This window comes from Selaginella moellendorffii, unplaced genomic scaffold, assembly GCF_000143415.4.
Source record: "Selaginella moellendorffii unplaced genomic scaffold, v1.0 SELMOscaffold_11, whole genome shotgun sequence".
Classification (NCBI taxonomy): domain Eukaryota; kingdom Viridiplantae; phylum Streptophyta; class Lycopodiopsida; order Selaginellales; family Selaginellaceae; genus Selaginella; species Selaginella moellendorffii.
In genome coordinates, this window is record NW_003314272.1 from 1,372,374 (window position 1) to 1,391,181 (window position 18,808).

Consider the following 18,808-nt stretch of genomic DNA (forward strand, 5'->3'; position numbering starts at 1 on the left):
GTAAGAACCTCAGTTATAAATATTTTGTATTGTTAGAAATATAATAATTAAACAATATAAAATTTTTTAATTTATTATACTAATGTTTTCTTTTGGTATATACAACAATGTAACAACATATTGAAGAAGAAGTATATAAACACCATCGTAGCTTACAATAGTATTTAATTTCAATAAGAGATTTCTTCATGAATATAGAATAACGTTATAATTAAATTTTACATTTAATATTTAAGATTATCAAAGTAATATCACAAAACATTTGATATGATTTTTGATATTGTTTTTAGTAATTCTACATTTATCAATATAATAATTAATAATATCATTGCAATATATATTTCAAATACAATTCATAAAGAATCACATGTGATATTTATTTTTAAATCTTCATTTAATAATAAAAAGGTGAATTTCCATATATTTATTTAAAAGTTACAAGAATGTTAGTTTTACCAAATTCAATACCTTAGAAAGTTTTATAATTACTTGGATTAATAAAAAAAATTTGACCATGAAATTTAATTTTAAATCCATCATTAAAATTATTTCAAATTCATCATATATTAAAGTATAATTTTCCTTTCACTCAAACTATGTGAACAATATATATATATATATATATATATATATATATATATATATATAAATATATATATAAATATATATATATATAATGTTTACATTAAATAATATTAACATTTAACTTTATTTTTCTAACTCGTTACTTTCTTTCTATTTTTACTTTCTCTGTTTCTCTTTTATAATAATTAGCTACTAAGTTTTTAAAACTTTTTATTTTTCAAACCATAGTTTTATGGTTTGAATAATTATTATATTAAAGGTTTAGCATTCACAATTCACAAAGTGGTGGGTTAATTTATCATATTTGGGTGATGTTTATATACCTCAAAAGTATAAACAATAGATCTATTTATAATAGACATCTCTAGTTCTTCTTTCCTTATCATCCCTCATGTATAGGAATATTTTATTATGAGAATGTTGAAATAGCTACCAAAACCTTATTTATTTGTGTGGACTTAACCTTTATTTTTACGGGATCTTATTTTATAATTTTTGGAATTTTAATAGATAGTCTAAATTACTATAGACAACTATTTAAATTATAATATGAATAGAATGATACTTTGATTATTTATTGTTTTATTGTTATTTGCCCCAATATTAAGTAGCCCAACTTGAAAAGAAATAGTTTCTTGATTATAAGAGAGTCATTTGTGAATTAGACATTTAAACCATATGTTTTTATATCCTTCATGACAATATTTCCAAATTTCATCTTTTAAGCTTTGTACATTAATATTATAAATCTCTCTCACCATTATCAGCTACCAAAATAGAAAATGAATGAGTTTAAATAATAATCTTATTCTTCTTAGGAAAAAGATAATATTAAGAGTTACATTTACCAAGTAATAATGCATTGTGCGTAGAGGTATTGAACTGAACCTAAAAATAAATTCATACTTTCTGTGTTTGAAGAAGTTATTGTACAACTATTGTTCTATGTGAATCAGTGTTTCTATTACACTAAATATGATTTTAGAATTGTTCTTTAAATGCATTGAAAATAGCTAATTGAATAACTAAGAAGACTATCAAAAACCATAAAATACTATAAACTTGAAGCATTTGAAATCTCATATTCTACAATTTAATCATTTCTGTTTTGCTTTATAAAACCTGTGTAAAGAATATAGTTAGAATATCCAAAAATATTGAAATATTCACCACTGCTCTTAATAAGCAGGACAAGTTCTTGCAAAAGATTGTCGACGATCGGCACGGGAATGCAAGGACTTCCTTGATATCATGCTCGAGTTCTACGGAGCAAATACCCAGGGAGAAACACACATCAAGGCAAATCTCTTGGTAAGAGTTCTTGCTAGTTTGCAGGAGGTGCTTATGGCTGGACCTGATACTTCTGCCCCCACAAGCGAGTGGCTCATGGCCTCGGTGATGCACAAGCCTCGGGTTTTGATCAAACTCCAGGAAGAGCTTGACAGAGCCGTAGGTGAGAATCATTGGTGAATGCTTGGGCCGTCCACATGGAGCGCTTACTACCTAAGACTCCACTGCAAGCCATGCCACTCCAAGACTGGCCATTAGATATTAGTGGACGTGCCTTCTATATCGTTTCTGGATAAGATCTTCGCAAGATAAAGATGCCAATGTCTTCGCTTTGCCACTGCGGGTGGAGCTCCTCGCTTGGAACGCGCGTAAATTCCAATCCGAGCTCCCTAAGCTTGTGGAAGCACTCGGTCGTCCCAATTCGCAGCTCGTAGGCCAGGAGGATCCTTGTGCTCTCGCCCGACAGATCCAGTAGCGTCTTTGCCAGCGCGGGCACCGCCTCAATGTCGTACAGGATATCCGAGCACAGCACGAAATCCACTGGTGCCGGCACCTGCGAGCAATCGGCGCCCCATTCCAGCTCCAACACCCTCACTCTACTCTCTAGTTGATTCGCCTCCACATTGCGGCGCAAGCACGGCAGCAATCCAGCGCGGTCAGTGAGGATCACCTCCGACGCGCCCAGCAGCGCCGCCGCCATTCCTGGCAGCCCCGTTCCTGCTCCCAGCTCCACGACCCTCTTGTCCTTGAAGCCGTGGTGCCCCAGCCCTAGCTCCGCCGATACAGGCGCGATGTCGGCGCCGCCACTCTCGCCTATGGCGGCAATTGAATCCAGCCAGTGCGTTAGGACTAGAGCACAGTCCCAAACCCACGCGCCTGTGAAGCACTTGCCCTCCCTGGAGGGATCATCCTCCAAGACCGCAATGGATGTCCTTCCTATCTCTACTTGCCTCATAGAGCCCTAAAATTTAAATTTAAAATAAGGTTGTGATTTTCTTATAATAAATTTCATAATTTTTCCCTTAATTATTTTATAACACAAAATTTTCCTACTTGAATTGGTAGCATCCAAAGCTATGCAAAAGCTTCTTCCTCAAGAGCATTAGACATTAAATGTTTTTTCTTCTCCTCTCCATCGAAGATTATCCCGTGGACAAAGGCACTAAACCTTGGTTATTATGAAGACCAGACCATGGCTGGTGAAATCAACAACCATGGAATGAGAGTTCATTTCAACAAATTAAAGGTAATTTCCTTCCCAATGTGGATGAGAAGCAATGCAAGGTGTGACATTCAATGCCATTGCCTCCAGTCTAGGAACCCCTCCAATCTAGGAACCTCTCCACAAGGAACAATCTCCACTTGATGGCATAGACAAAGGATCTAGGTGCAATTCTTAAAGCTTGTTTAAATCAGTACTAAGAGAAAATGTTCAATCATATAATTTTTAATTTTAATTTATATCTAAAACACTAACAACTCTTATAATCAAGCAACTATTTCTTTTCAAGTTTGGCTACTTAATATTGGAGCAAATCACATGGGATTAGTGTCTACCTAAAACAAAGTATAATTCTATTTGCATTATAATCTTATTAGCTTAAATAATCTATTATCCTTAGTAAAATCTATTGGTAAAATACAAGAATGAGGTCAGAATGGATTAACAGATGAAATTAGGAATGATTTTCAATTAAATTAGATCCCATAAAAATAAAGGTCATACAAATAAAGAAGGTTTATTGCAAAATTCTCATAGAATAAAAACATGGGTTCCAAAAAAGTATATATTATCATCTTATTCCTTATGATAGAATACACTATAAAAATTAAAATATTCTTATTCATGAATGATGATGATAAAGGAGAATTAGACTCTTTTGAGTTTCATGAACATCATCCAAATATTATAAATTAAGCCACCATTGTGAACTTTAAAATTTTAATATAACAATTGAGACTATAAAAACTTGGTTTGAAAAATTAGAAATTAAATAAGTGGTTTTTATAGAAGAAAACAAAGAAAAGTAAAAAGAGAAAGCAAGTAGTGAGTTAAAGAAAAAGAGTTAAATGTTAATGTTATTTAATGTGGTCATTATATATATTGCACACATAGTTTAAGTGAGGGGAAAATCATATTTTAATATGTGATGAAGTTGGAATGATTGTTAATAACGGATTTAAAGTTCTTAAAGATACAATTTTATAGTAAAAAAACTGATTATTTAAGTAATTAAACAAATTTACAAGGTATTAAATTTAAATCTTTTCCTAATGAGAAAAAGGTGTATTTCCATCAATTCATTAAAATTTATAAAAATAAGATATGTGATATTTTAAGAATTTTATTTTTATATATAATTGCAATGATATATTATTAATGTTTATTTTGATAAATATAAAATTATTGTTTATTTGTCAATGATAAAAGCTCATTATTCCCTTTTTTATTTGGTGTAATTAATGCTAAAAACAATAATAATTGAATTTGGTTCTTTACATTTGAAAATGTTATTAAAACTTAATTTTTAATAGTACTGTTTGAATGGTAAAAAATATGTTAGAAGGTGTTCAATCAATGTTTAATAATGCATATAATGGATTTTTCATGAGACATTTTATTGAGAATCTACATAAAGTGTTTAAAAATCTTAAGCTTATTTATTTGTTTGAAAAGCATGTTACACACTCACACCTTTGAATTTTAATGCAATTATGGCAAAGATTCATAATAAAAATCCAAATGCTATTTTTTGGGTGTTAAATGTGTTAGAGCCAAATTATAACAATTGCATTTTCTTAAAGAATAGTAATCTAGATACTTTACAAGTAATATTTTGGAGTCTTTGGATGTGTAATTAATTTAAGCTTGAAATATATTTATCCTTGCGATGTTTAAAAACATTTGATGTAAAATAATTGGCTTATAGTAACACAACCAAAACTAATAGACAATGTAAAAAAACTTCTTCATAATGCAATTTTATGAGCGTACTATTGTATTGTCATGCATTTAAATCCTACTATATTCAAAATATAAATGCACAACCATACTAATGTGGTGAATATATTAACATAGTCTTATTCATGCTTTAGATGGCAAAAAATTAGATTGCCTTGTAATCACACGATTGTTATAATGTTATTAAAAAATGAGCATGTGCAAATTTATACTGATAACTTGTTTGCAGGTATGTTTATCCTATTGATATTGAGCATTTAAAAACAGATGGTATGTTGCCACTAAAAATTTGTAAACTTTTAAGATGTTTAAAAAAAAATTCACATTGAAAATCTTGAGAAATAGAAATGAAAATTTTGTTTTGGATGTTGTAGTTTATATGGTAATAACTGATGTTTTAAATTTTCTTATTGATTTTTAGTTATAACCTAATATAAAAATACTTTGCCTTTATTGTTTACTTGACCCTTAGTTGCCATAAACTTCCATCGGCAGCCTTGGAGTGGCCATGGCTTGCAGTGGAGTCTTGAGGTAGCAAGAGCCATTGTAAACCTCCTCTGTGGATGGTATTGTCCCTGGCACAAAGCTCCAATCAAAGCTGTGAATGAGATTGGCCACCAGCAGCTCCACTGTTCGCAATCCCAAGGGCATTCCAGGACACATTCTACGACCAGATCCAAACGGGAGGAGCTCAAAGTTTTGGCCTTTGAAATCGATGGAGCTCCCCAAGAAGCGCTCTGGGTAAAACTGGGTGGGATTCCCCCACACTGCCGAATCCATATGCACAGCCCAGACATTCACCAGGAGAGTGGTTCCCTTTGGAACGGTATAACCGGCAATTGTGGCTTCCTGGGTGGCCATGCGTGGGAAAAGGAGCGTTCCTGGAGGATACATCCTAAGTGTCTCCTTGAGAACAAGCTGGAGATAGTCGAGCTTTGGGAGGTCGGATTCTTGGACCATCTGGTCACTGCCTACGACTCGGTCAAGCTCCTCCCGGAGCTTGATCAAAACCCGAGGATTATGCATCACCAAGGCCATGATCCATTCGCTTGTGGTAGCAGTAGCATCAGTCCCAGCCATAAGCATCTCCTGGAATGAAAGTTATAGCAATCACAAAGTACATAAGAAGAAGTCTTACCAACAGATTTGCTTTAACGTGTGTTTCTCCCTGGGCATTATTTCCGTAGAACTCAAGCATGATATCAAGGAAGTCCTTGCATTCCCGTGTCGTTTCCTTGTGCTCGGCAATGATCTTTCGCAAGAACTTCTCTTGTTTCGCATGGATTTGCTTGTACCGAGGGATCTGCCAGTCCAGCCATCTTAAATACCACGGTACGAGGGTGCTAATGCACGAGGGATTGATCACCAGGTCGACAATGGAGAGCAGAATCTCTTTGAATTCTAAAGCGTCGGAGTCGACTTCGTCTTCACCAAAGTACCTCTTGCTCATCAAAATCCTGGACATATTGTTGAAAGCAAAAATGGAGAACAGCGATCTTATTTCCACGGGCTTGCTGTTGCTGAAAGACTTTAAGATCTCTCCCAAGGCATGGGAGAGCTCCTCCTTTCTCATCCACGCAAATGAATCGATGGACTTGGCTGTGAAGAGCTCCATGGAACACAGCTTGCGAGTGTCTTTCCAGTACTTCCCATATGGAGAAGTTCCAAGTCCCGAATAGTTATAGCTGAAGTGGTCGCCTAAAACCATGTATGGCCTGGAACCAAACTTTATGTCGTGTGTGGTAAATACTTCCTTGATTATCTTCTGGCTAGAGATAACCACAGTGGGCGTCATTCCCATCTTCAAGAACACAATGGGGCCATACTTTCTGGAGATAGATTGTAAACTCCTATGTGGGGGCTTTCCTGCCAGTAAATGAAGGTGGCCGATCAGGGGCAGTCCCCATGGGCCTGGGGGGAGGTTTTTGAAAGATCTGTAGCTCCATGATAGAACTAAGAAGAGAATAAAAGCTACAAAGAGCACAACTGGGAGGATTTCCATGAACGCAAACCTCTTACGCTGCCAATTGGAAAATTGCTTCTTTATAGGGAAGTTCATGACACAACACCATATGTTCTACGGTGGAACAGTAATTCTAGCAAGAGTTTGGTTCAATTGTGAGAATTGAACTAAACTCCAAGGCTACGCATGAGGTGTAAGACTTAGATACAAATTTTAAAAGAAAAAGTTTGAATATATGGTTAGCATCGTTCATGTGACAAATAAACCTGCAGATGCAACACCTCATCCAAATATCATAGAGCTCGCAAGGGGACCCAACTTGTATTGTACCTTGGAGCTGGTTTTGAGGAAAATGTAGCCACTATCTCACGTCCAAAACTCGCAAACTCGTCAGCCGGCTGTGAATCCACTGTCCATTCTTGGTTTCCTTCATATCAACCAACCAAAGAATAGAAGCTTCAAGTGTGTCAGACTTTTTGGTTTGAGCATTATGTGCAACTTTCTTTCTAGAAGAAGTTGACACGATTGAATTTGAACGATAGTTTGGCTTTCCATGAGTTTTCTCATAACACAGTCTCCCGGGAGAGCTCTGCAATCCACCAGTCAGTCAAAGCCACAAAGTAACTTTACTTTGGGTAATGTAAGCACGAAAGCCCCTAAAACTTATTCAAATGGACGGGCATACCGTTTCTCTACCAGCACTCTGCAACCTCAATTCTGTTCAACAGCAGGTTCTTAAGCTCATCATCGTCCGCGCCAACTAGCGGATCTGGCACCGCCACCAGTATCTTTTGGAGCAACTGCTTCACCTCCCGGTTCAGAAACATAAAGTTGTCTCCCAGCCCGAAGCACGTCAAATGGATATGGCCGTCTTCACCTTTGCCTTCGGTCCATAACACCCAGTTTGAGGGGCTAACCAGCTTTGGCTCCTGTAGAAAGACCAGCAGCGTGACGTTCCCGATATCTCGCGGTACGTCCAAAACACCGAACTCGCATTTAAGCTTGTCAGCTGAGATGGCTTGTAGCCACCCTGTATCGGGATTTGCTTGCAGATGTGCGGCAAAGCACGAAGCTCTTTCTCGACTCATGCTTGCAATCAAGACCATGCACCGTCTTCAACTTCGTGTACACCAGTTCTTTGGTTCGCGGTCAGTGCGATATGATGAGCTCAACATAAACCAAACGACAACCATTCTTCGACAGGCCCTGGATGACAAGAACAAGGACTACCATTCTTCTCGGCTTCACCATGCCATCTTTCCTACTCGGATTGGAGCTTTCGAGACAGTAATCTTGACGGAGAAAGCTGGGCCTTCAATGCTGGGGATCACACCAGTTCCTGCATCCGCATGTCAGTTGGCATGCTGCAGCTCAAGCTCGTTCCTTCATAAATGACACACTCTCAAAATATAGCCGTGATGCAAGACCGCCCTCTGATCGTTACTTCGATCCAGACTTTGAAGGCAATGCATGACATTCTTGAGTGCCTGATCAGCGGGAACTGCCGGAAGAATGCAGCCCCTAAACTCCGAGTCCATGTCGCAGTGCCGGAGGAACCGGCGAACGCCTTACGTTACCAATCCCATGATGCCTCTCATAGCCGTATAAAATACATATGACGTTATTTGTCGGTGATGTGTCACGTTTGATTTGTTCCACGTGTTCGAACCAAGTTATGAGGACTGGAGCAGAGCCCTAAGCGGAGACTTCCCATCCAGCTCCTCCCCCAGGACTTGCTCAAGATAGAGCACCATGGAATCCTCGGTGCTGTAGCTTGCAAGCTTGTCTGCGAGCTCCGGGGTCCGAGGAGGATAAGCCGAAGAATGTACGCTCGCAAGGCTGCAGTAGCAGACGTAAACTCCCAGCTGGCGACTTCCCCGTGCACGATGCCTGGACAAGGCAAGAGTATTATGCTGCAATGGATGCCTGTGCTTCACTAGTTTGAGAAATGCAGAAGAACGAAGACTTGCCCTCGTCCAACATGTTCCTCAGCTCGTTGATGTGCGCATACACTGATCTGGGTACATTAACATAATACAAATTAGTGCTGCTTAACGATGTTTAAAAATATTTTTTCCTCTCTTAAAAAAATTGAAAATACCTATAAAGTGATATCCACGATGCCCTACCTCTAGAATCTAAGCTCGCGATTACTCAGGCATCTCTTCACACACAGTGACATTGCCTCCTCATAAAGAAAGTTAATGCTCCCCAAGAGAGATATGAACAAGCTATGATGACAATGATATCAGTGGAATTTTTTTTTAGTATTTAAAATTAGGACGCCCACAAAGCTAACGAAAATAAAATTTCAGAAGAAACTAGTAATTAATAAATAAAATCAAAATAATCAAAAGATTAAAAGATGTACACTGAGGAACCCAAAGAACATGTTAAATGCTTTATTTCGTTAAAGTGGGACTTATTCAGTAAAGTGGGACATTAATTAGCATGTGTCCACATGCCATTTCCTAGTACTTAATTAATATTTATTAATATTTCTATCAGTTTTTTAATTTATTTTTTTATATTTCACAATATTATAACACAAAATCATATGAAAAGTTTTTAATTTATAAATTATAAAGTTAAAATTTCAATTTTTTATTATTGTTATAAAAATGGCATGTGGCCACACACCATAAGTGGGATAATGAAAAATCCCACTTTAACGAAATAAAGCATTTAAGACAAGATGCCTCATAGAGACAATACCATTGAGTGATGAATATAAAGAAGTGGTGGCAAAGATAGGATGCATTCCACTGAAAAACCAAGCACCTGCTTATGGTTCTGGAAATGAGACTAAGAATGGTTTGCTGAAGAAATCAAGTTGTTACGTAACAGATGAAAATGAGCTGGATGAGACTTGAATGTTGGACATTTAAACTGCAACAGAAATTTATGCAGTTTTTTTTCTAGACTGATGTCAAATATGATCCAACAAATGTCAAATGTGATATGTTCAGTTTGATGCTAATCTTCCATGTATCGCTCCAAAGGATATACCATGGAGTGTTAAGGTTAAGGAGCTTAGATGAATGCAGGAGAGAGAAAGCAGAGAGTGTATTGAAGAGATAGATAGATCACTTTAAACAAGACAGATTCAGAAGGCAAACTTCCGCTTCTTGTTCACACTCCCTCCCCCGGATCAAAAAAGTTAGTTTCGCACACTTCACCGTTTTGCTCGATGTCATTGACAATCTCGACACCCTTGGGAATCTTCACCTCCTCTGACACGGAACGGGAACATTGTACTGCAGCAACGCTTTGCACTAGCAATACCTGCATTGTTCGTTCCTTAAGTATGAGCAGCTACAAAAGCATATGCAACGAACCCTTCACAGCTTGTTTTGTTACCATATGGGACTTGTTGCGGTAGCTCTGGAAGCCGAACTGGTCATACTTCGATTCCACCAAGAGGAAGCAGAGTACAAACTCGTGCGGCTTACTGGTACCGGCATAGATATTGTTCCATGCCGCTACTGGATGGCGCGCTGCTAAAGTTGGTTGGGCCAGCGTCCTAGCGTCCTAGTGTAGTCACAGCCCCATTATTCTTGATCACTAGCCTCCATACATAGTGGATAGCATAGGCACCTGCCATCATTCGCAATTAGCCAACCAATGGTAACTCAGCTTCATTTTCCTCCAGTAGAACAATTTTCAAATCTCCTTTGTAGTATCGCAACAACCTTGGTCTCGGTTCCAAAGGCTGGCAACCATCGCATGCAATCCTCACAAGATTTCCCCGATCTTCAGATTTGCAGTTTCTAAAATAGGTCATATCCGGTGAAAATTAAAAGTAAAGGTTGAGTCAATAACATTAAGCCATGTCATTTTATGTATGGACATTTTTCCGTTTTGGCAAAGATCCCAAAGAATATTCTTCCATCCTCTTAATAGTCGCCTGTTTCTATCAGATCTATGCTCAACCTAAGAAGAATTAGTAAATGTAAAAAAGGAACTGATAGGCAGAATAGCTCCAAGTAGTACGTAAGCAACGGAAAGCTCCTCAAAAACAGAGCCTCAAAGCACCTCATATTCAGTCTGCATGAAGTGCTCCAGGTCTATCGGTTCCATCAGAGTGAATTGAGCCTGGACTTTTACACTGCAAAAGTTGAGGTAGTAATCTAGGAACGAAGAGCTCTTAGCCGGTTTAAGCAGGATATATCCTCGCCTAGTGATTTGCCTTGCATGCTTCCTAAGAATCCCCGCCAATATTTGTTTCAACCCTAAAAGCTAGTAGAAACCAAAAAAGCAAGGTTGTAGTACTAGTGATTCCTGGTTGGCAAACAAATAAAAAGATGGCGCTCCACAACATCGTGAAGAACCCACCAAGAAATCCCACTACAAAGGCCCCATTGGAGACGTTCTCCTTCCACCAAGTTGCACCATCGCCCACGTCCACGAGGCCATCTCCTTCGCACGGCCGGGAGAGAGGCTCCCCGCACAGTCCTGGATTTCCCTCGTAGCTCGACGCGCCAAACTCCAGAGTCTCTGGAATCCTGCCTTCCAAGTCATTAAACACGACCCTCAGATCCTTGAGCAAGTGAAGCCTCGCCAGTCCCCCTGGTATCATCCCGTTGATCCGGTTGAAAGAGAGATCCAGCACTGCCATGGACGTCATCTCTCCCAGAGTCCATGGAATGCCTCCAGACAGTCGGTTGTGTGACAAGTTGAGCTCCCGGACTCCAGCCAGCTTTCCCAAGCTTGCGGGAATCTCACCAGTGAGCTGGTTCGCAGACAAGTCGAGCACTCCTGGCACCTCCAACTCCCTTGCGTATTGCTGGTACGTGTGTCCATCCACGATGCCAGCCAAATCCTCGGACACAGTTCTTCGGTATGCATCGGTGGAGTTCTCCGGAAACACTCCCGCCGGTGTCATGGACGATATGTTGAGAGCCTGGTTCTTGTCCGCGGTCTGGAAGCCGGTCCATTCACCGATGGACGCCGGAATCTCTCCACTCAGGAGGTTGGAGGATAGATCCAGTAGCTGCAAGGAGTCACAGCTTGCGAGGCTGCCAGGAATACCACCCGTGAGCTGGTTCTCGGAGAAGTCCACCTGTGTCAATCGTCGAAGCTGTCCGAGAGTGGCCGGGATGGAGCCGTCCAGTTTGTTGTTGGAGAGATAGAGTATGGAAAGTTTGGAAAGGTTGCCAACGGAGGGAGGGATGGAGCCTGATAAGCTGTTGCCGTGCAGCCTCATGTCGATCATCTCTGGCGAAGCTGGAGCTGGAATCACTCCGGAGAGCTGGTTTCCGTAGAGGAGCAAACTCCGAAGCTTTGCCATCCTGGCGATGGACTCTGGTATTGCTCCACGGAAGAAGTTCCTCTCGAGGACCAGCTCTTCCAGGTTGGTGCAGTTCCCGAGCTCCTCTGGTATTGCTCCGGAGAGCTGGTTTCCATCGAGCATCAAAAGTCTGAGACGCTCAAGCGTGCCAAGCGATCGAGGAACGCCTCCCAGGAGTCTGTTGTCGGAGAGGATCAGCGTCTCCATCCTGGGACACTTGGACAGCTCGTCCGGAACGCTTCCTTCAAAGCGGTTCCCGTTGAGTGCCAGCGACCGAAGCCTTGTCAAGTTTCCGACGATCGGTGACAGGATCCCTCGGCTGTTTGTCCTCCCCATTCCCAGAAACTCGAGCTGAGTCATGTTCCAGAGCTGTTCCGGGACCGGACGGTCTGAGGTGTTGTTGAAATAAGAGAGTTGCAAGGTGGCCAAGCGCGGGAGCTGAAGCAGCGACACTGGAATCGAGCCATGCATGAGCGAGTTTCCGTTGATATCAAACCACTCGAGCTTGCTGTTGTTGCCGATCTCAGGAGGAATTGGCCCCTCCAGCTGCTGCAAGCTATACAGCGAGAGCGCCACCAAGTTTTCGAGCCGTCCAAGCTCATCTGGTATCCTCCCGCCCAGAGAATTCTCCCCGAGCGCCAAGAGCTCGAGAGACGAGCAATTTGCAAAAACTGGTGGAATGAGCCCTTCCAACCGGTTTCTCTCCACGAAGAATACTCGCAGCTCCTGCATAGCCCCGACTTCCTGCGGAATCTCTCCTTCAACATCATTGCTCGTCAGCCAAATCTCCTGGAGCTTCGAGCAGTTCGCAAGGGACGGAGGAAGAGAACCTGACAAGCGGTTGTTGTCCAGGACGAGTATCTCCAACCTCTGGAGCGCTCCCAGCTGGGGCGGTATCGGACCTTGAAGCTGGTTTTGCTGGGCGTTGAGAAAACGAAGAGCGCTGCAGTTGCCGAGATCCCGAGGCAAGCTCCCAGTCAGTCTGTTACCCGAGACGTCCAAAGCTTGCAAGCTTTGCAGCAGCCCAAGCTCCGCAGGAAGAGATCCGACCAGCCGGTTTTTGCTCACGTCCAAGACTCGCAAACTCGCCAGCTGCCCGAGTGCCGGCGACGAGATCTCACCTGTGAATCCATTTCCTGCCAGATGAAGCTCCACCACCTCTGAATCGTCACTGTTGCAAATCACTCCCTTCCAGTCGGTGCATGCTCGATCGGAGTTTTCCACAGTCCAGTCTGAGGTGTTTCCCAGTCCCAGGAGGCTCCTTTTCAATGCAACCAAGACCCCAGCTTTGTGTGCGTGTAGAGGATCCAAGCGTGCTCAACAGGATCAGCGAGATCATGAGTTCCATCATCTGCAACGTGTTACTACTTCACTTCTCTTGACGGAGAGCCCTGCAATCCATCAGTCAGTCAAGGTGCGCCACGATTTGAACTTGACTTTGCGACCTACCTTTATCCGGCACGATTTTCTTGCTCTCATTTTGTCCCCGCCAACTCTGTACGTGAAACATAAAGAAACGTAACTTCACCAGTGATCCCCACACGAGCAGGCTCCCTTCTCAAAGTGGTGGAACCGGCTCCCATCTCTCACAAAAATCCCCTTCTCAATGATATCTGAGAGGGAGTGGCAGTCGGAGCACACCCGGTGGCTGTTGACGACTCCCAGCGGACTAGAATCGTCTGGATCTTTGGCGGCGATCAGTCCGTAGGCGATGGCAAGCCTTTTGCTGTGGAAGCACAGGCTACGTTGTTTCTCCTCCTCGCTTGTGCCACCCTGCTGCTCCAAGTAAACTTCCCTCGTGTCGGGGACGTATCCAGCTTGCTTCATGGGCTCTAAAAGTTCCAGCAGCAGGGACCGGACCCTCTCCATCGTCCGGCCGTCGTGACCCTCGTGCTGCTCGTCTCTACCACCACTCGTAAACATGTGTAGCTCGTTGTCAATCTCGATGTAGCTTACTGCCACTGGGCTTGTCACTCCGCGCTCTTCCATCTCCTTCAGAACTCTTCGAGCGTCGTCAAATCGCTTGGCAGCGGCGTACATGTTGGAGAGGAAGACGTGAGGGAGAGTCTCTGCCGGTGCTAGCTCGAAAACTTTCCTGGCGGCTCTCTCGCCACGATCCAAGTCACCGTGGCGCTTGCAACCCGACAGTAAAGTCATCCAGGCCACTGCGTCTGCTTAGTTTCCACCAGCTCTCCGGCGTCTCCCAGTCTTCCCGAGCGGCCCAGAACGTCCACCATGCAAAGGTAGTGCTCCACCAATGGTACCACCCCGTGGTCCATCACCAAAGACTGGAGGAAATCTCGACAATCAGCCACGAGTGAAGTATGGCTGCAAGCAACCAAGACGCTCACGAACGTGATTCCGTCGGCTGGAATACCTTCCTGTAAATCCTGAGGTTTCTTACGACCGTGCTGTGTGAAGGCGGCGATCATCGCATTGCAAGAGAAGGCGTCTCTCGTCTTCATCCTGTTAAACACGCGTCTCGCGTCGTCCAGGCTTCCACACCTCGCGTACATGCTGAGCAAGGAAGTCTTCATCTGCGGGGACGCGAGATTGGCTTCCACAACTCGGTGATGAATCTCTCGGCCTTCGTCCAAAGCTCCCAGCAGTGCACAGGCATTGAGAGCACTGGAGAAGCTCACACCACTCGGCTCCACGTCCATCCTCTTGAGAAGGTTGAGAGCCTCCTGTGGATTCCCATGCTGAGCGTAGGCCGCGATCATCTTGTTGAGGACTTAAGCCGCAATCTCAAGCTGGGATGCCACGTCAGCAGAAGGGACACATCCGTTTAGGTTCTGTAGGTGATCACGCCCGACACATTCTGTTCTTGATCCGTCTTCCGCAATAAAGGTGGACCCAGCATGGAGCGCTGCTGCGCTCACAAGGCTGGGTATCCCATTTCATAACATGGTATCGGAGCCCGTGTGAAGAACGATCCTGAAGATGGGGAGTGTGCGCGACGCCATAGAGATCTTTGATGGCAAGGATTTCAGCGGATGGCAGGAGCAACTCGAGTACTACTTTATGCAGAAGGAGCTGTGGCCAGTGGTCGACGGTTCCTGGACGCGCCCTCCCACAACGGACAAGGCTGACCGCAAAGAGTGGGATGGAAAGAACATCAAGGCCTTGGGCATTCTAGGCAGAGGCCTGGGCAAGGTGTTCAGTTGCCATCTCGACATCACGAAGACTGCATCACGAAGACACCAGTGAGTGAACCGAAGCTCAAGTCGGTTGTCATCAAAGGCGTGGCGAAGTATCTTCTGACAACAGCGACTACTCACTCGTCAAAGAAATTTGACGAAATGGTCCTTCAGTTGAAGTCAGCAGAGAACTTGATGGAGACCAATGAGGGAGTTGGATCTCAAGATCAAGCGCTATTTGCTGGTCAATCTTCAAAGGGCAAGCGATCTGCAACAGTGTGGGACAGGTTGGGCCCAATGAATTCTCCAGGGACTGATGGAACCAGTGGGAGCAAGTCCAAGAAGAAGAAGAAGAAAAACGACGGCCTTTGCAACATTTGCAAGAAACCTGGTCATTGGGCAAGAGACTGCACCAATGAAGAAGCAAAGAAAGCCAAGGAAGCTAGAAAGCGAGACAAAGGCAAGCAAGTGGCTAACTTTGCAGCAGCTGATTCAGATGACGAGCATGGCAGTCTGTTCATGGCTTCGTTAGAGGATCAGCAGGTGACAAAACATGGTCTGTTGAAAGCAGAAGTAATCTGGGTGGACTCAGGAGCAAACAGGCACATGACATACATCAGAGAGCTGTTTGGCAAGCTGAGACCAGTTCCAGACGACAAGAGGATTTACCTTGGTGACGATTACTCGCACAGTGTGCAAGGAGTTGGGACAATCAAGGTGAAACTTGCCAATGGTCAGAAAGTGAACGTGAGCAATGTCTACTATGTGCCTGGTGTCAAGAAGACTCTTTTCTCAGTGGGGAAGATAGCAGACGCAGGCTGCAAGATTGACTTTAACGAGAAAAGGTGCACCATCTCACGAGAAGGCTATGAGCTAGCATCGGGACGCCGACATGCAGGGCTCTATTGCCTGAATGCTGAAGTGGTGTATCCTGAGAGGTTAATGCTCAGTAGCAGCGTGGAAGACAAACCAGCTACACTAGACACTTGGCACAGGAGATTAGGCCACTCTTCCATCAAGAGAGTACAGCAGCTAGCAAGAGGACAACTTGTCCGAGGACTGAACATTGCTCCATCATCAGCTGGATTTTGTGAGCCTTGTGTCCTCAGTAAGCAGCATCGCCTTCCATTTCGCTCAGGTGTAAGTGAAAGAGGGAAGGATGTCCTGGAGCTGGTACACTCTGATCTATGTGGCCCAATGCAGACCATGTCAAGGACAAAGAAGAAATACTTTGTCACATTCATCGACGATTTTTCAAGGATGGTAGCAGTGAAGTTTTTGCTGCACAAGTCAGAGGCCTTTGAAGCTTTCAAGGTCTACAAGCTGCAAGCGGAGCTTGAGACAAGCAGAAAAATCAAGATGCTGAGAAGTGATGGTGGTGGAGAGTTCACCTCTAACGCCTTTAAGGAGTTCTGTGAGCAAGCTGGAATTAAGCGGCAACTTTCAGTGCCTTCAACTCCTGAGCAAAATGGCGTGGCTGAGAGGATGAACCGAACTCTTGTGGAGATGGCACGAGCGATCTTGCAAGATGCAGGCATGCCAAATTTCTTTTGGTGTGATGCTGTGAAGACAGCAGCCTACTTGAGGAATAGGCTGATTACTTCTGCTGTCAAGGGACGAACACCTTATGAGGTGTGGTATGGGAAGGCACCAGACGTGAGCCATCTCAGGATCTTTGGGTGTGTAGCTTATGCACTCAAGGACGAGCCCAAGAAGCTGGACAGTAGAAGTGAGAAGTGCATTCTCCTTGGCTATGCAAGCAAGATGAAGGGTTACAAGCTCTTCAACCTGAACACCAGGAAGGTGATCACGAGCAGGAATGTCATCTTCGACGAGTCTAAGATGTACAACACCAAGAACCAGCTAGCAACCACCTCGCAGCAGATGCCGTTACTCATTAGTGGTAAGCAAACCCTAATTGAGGATAGCGACAGCGAGGAGGAAGATGCCTCTCGACGGCAGCGTGCACACTCAGGCGGAGCAGCTACAGGTGGAGGTGGAGTCGTGGCTCAAGTTCCTCCCAGGGCAGGCCGAACTCTTCCAAGGAGTGTCTCAGATCTCTCACCTTCTCTCAATTTCGAGGAAGGCAGCTCTAGTGAGAGCAGCCAGCAGCAGGAAAGCAGCCAGCAGCAGGAAGCAGCAGCACCTCGTAGATCCAGTCGTGTTCGTGTCTTGACTGAACAAGGACAGCAGTACAGAGAGGATGTGGCATTAAAGCAGGCTCTTGAGGCTTCTAGAGTTGAAGCCAGAGCAGCTCGTGATCGCAGTGCATCTGAGCCACCTCCAGTAACCTCAGCAGCATTTTATTATGCTGCAAGCTCACCGTCCCAGCAGCAGGAGGAAGTTCCTTCTGAGGACATGGAACTCGATTTTCTAGCACTCTTTCACCAAGCAGAAGCCACAGTACCCAAGACCCTGCAAGAAGCCTTGGCTGGTCCAAATGCAGCAGAGTGGCAGCATGCAATTTTCCTAGAGTATCAATCTCTGATGGAAAATGAAACGTGGGACTTGGTGGAGCTTCCTACAGGCAGAAGAATCGTGAGTACAAAGTGGCTGTTCCGGATCAAGTATAAGCCAGATGGCTCTATTGATCGTTACAAGGCCAGATTTGTAGCTCGAGGATTTTCTCAAGTAGAAGGAGTGGACTTTGCAGAAACATTTTCACCAGTGGTGAAACATGCATCGATCAGGATGTTGCTGAACATTGCTGCTCAAGAAAACTTGGAAGTCGAGCAGATGGACGTCACCACAGCTTTTCTGAATGGAGATCTACATGAGGAGGTCTTTATCTCGCAACCAGAGGGCTTTGTTGTTCCAGGGAAGGAACATTTAGTGTGCCGGTTGAAGAAGGCTTTATATGGCCTTAAACAAGCACCCAGGGCCTGGTACGAGAAAATGGACGCTTATCTCTTGGGTTTGGGGTTCTCCAAGACTTCAGCTGACAGTAACGTGTACTTGAAGCGAGTGGGAGAATTTCGAGCCATGATAGCTCTCTATGTGGATGACTGCATCCTTTTCTCAAGTGAAGGTGCTACCATGAAGCAGTTGAAGCTGGATTTGGGGTGCCGATTCAAGATGGTTGACATGGGACCTCTTCACTACTGCCTTGGCATTCAGATCTTCCGAGACAGGAGGAAGGGAGTGATTCAGATGTCTCAGAAGAAGTACATTCTGGACGTGGTTCAGAGGTTTCAACTCAGTGAGCTGAACCCAGCAACCACACCTATGGAGGTTGGTCTAAAACTCTCACAGGATATGTCACCGACAACACCAGCTGAACAGGAACATATGAAGCGGATCCCATATAGGCAGATGGTGGGAAGCTTAGTGTACCTGATGGTGTGTACGAGGCCAGACATAGCCTATGCAGTGGGAGCAGTTTCACAGCACTTGGAAAATCCTGGCTACCAGCACTGGTTAGCAGTAAAGCAGATTTTCAGATACTTGAAGGGGACTGCCAACTATGGTCTTGTTTACAAGCAGCAGCCTAGGGGTATTCAGCTCGTTGGATACTCAGATGCTGATTGGGCTAGTGAAGTTGACAAGAGGAAGTCCACTTCAGGCTATATGTTCAGCCT

At 43.6% G+C, this 18,808-nt stretch overlaps 3 protein-coding genes across 3 annotated transcripts; all 3 read right to left on the reverse strand.

Annotated features, from left to right (window-relative positions):
- Positions 1-1,637: 1,637 nt before the first annotated feature.
- Positions 1,638-2,848, reverse strand: LOC9658597 (protein-lysine methyltransferase METTL21D). The gene has a single exon (XM_002968995.2). The coding sequence runs from the start codon at positions 2,828-2,830 to the stop codon at positions 2,153-2,155; it is 678 nt and encodes a 225-aa protein (XP_002969041.1). The 5' UTR covers positions 2,831-2,848; the 3' UTR covers positions 1,638-2,152.
- A 2,457-nt stretch (positions 2,849-5,305) lies between these two features.
- LOC112346014 (flavonoid 3'-monooxygenase-like) lies at positions 5,306-6,839 on the reverse strand. Its single transcript, XM_024673933.1, has 2 exons — positions 5,976-6,839; positions 5,306-5,926 (listed from the first exon to the last, which is right to left on the reverse strand). Exons 1-2 carry the CDS (start codon positions 6,837-6,839, stop codon positions 5,306-5,308), a joined length of 1,485 nt encoding a protein of 494 aa, XP_024529701.1.
- Positions 6,840-8,473: 1,634 nt separating this feature from the next.
- On the reverse strand, positions 8,474-14,247 carry LOC9658599 (receptor-like protein kinase 2). The gene is made up of 8 exons (XM_024673934.1): positions 13,681-14,247; positions 13,540-13,585; positions 11,073-13,406; positions 10,836-10,930; positions 10,423-10,512; positions 10,236-10,331; positions 9,975-10,085; positions 8,474-8,713 (listed from the first exon to the last, which is right to left on the reverse strand). Exons 1-8 carry the CDS (start codon positions 14,245-14,247, stop codon positions 8,474-8,476), a joined length of 3,579 nt encoding a protein of 1,192 aa, XP_024529702.1.
- Between the last annotated feature and the right edge of the window lie 4,561 nt (positions 14,248-18,808).

Excerpts from the sequence above, each read along its gene's own strand:
- LOC9658597 (XM_002968995.2), bottom strand. The coding sequence starts at position 2,830 with ATGAGGCAAGTAGAGATAGGAAGGACATCCATTGCGGTCTTGGAGGAT.
- LOC112346014 (XM_024673933.1), bottom strand. The coding sequence starts at position 6,839 with ATGGAAATCCTCCCAGTTGTGCTCTTTGTAGCTTTTATTCTCTTCTTA. Across the intron at positions 5,927-5,975 it reads ACGTTAAAGCAAATCTGTTG|GAGATGCTTATGGCTGGGAC; the intron begins GTAAGACTTCTT and ends CTTTCATTCCAG.
- LOC9658599 (XM_024673934.1), bottom strand. The coding sequence starts at position 14,247 with ATGACTTTACTGTCGGGTTGCAAGCGCCACGGTGACTTGGATCGTGGC. Across the intron at positions 13,586-13,680 it reads TCATTGAGAAGGGGATTTTT|AGTTGGCGGGGACAAAATGA; the intron begins GTGAGAGATGGG and ends TTTCACGTACAG. Across the intron at positions 10,931-11,072 it reads TTGCCAACCAGGAATCACTA|ATTACTACCTCAACTTTTGC; the intron begins GTACTACAACCT and ends CTTCGTTCCTAG.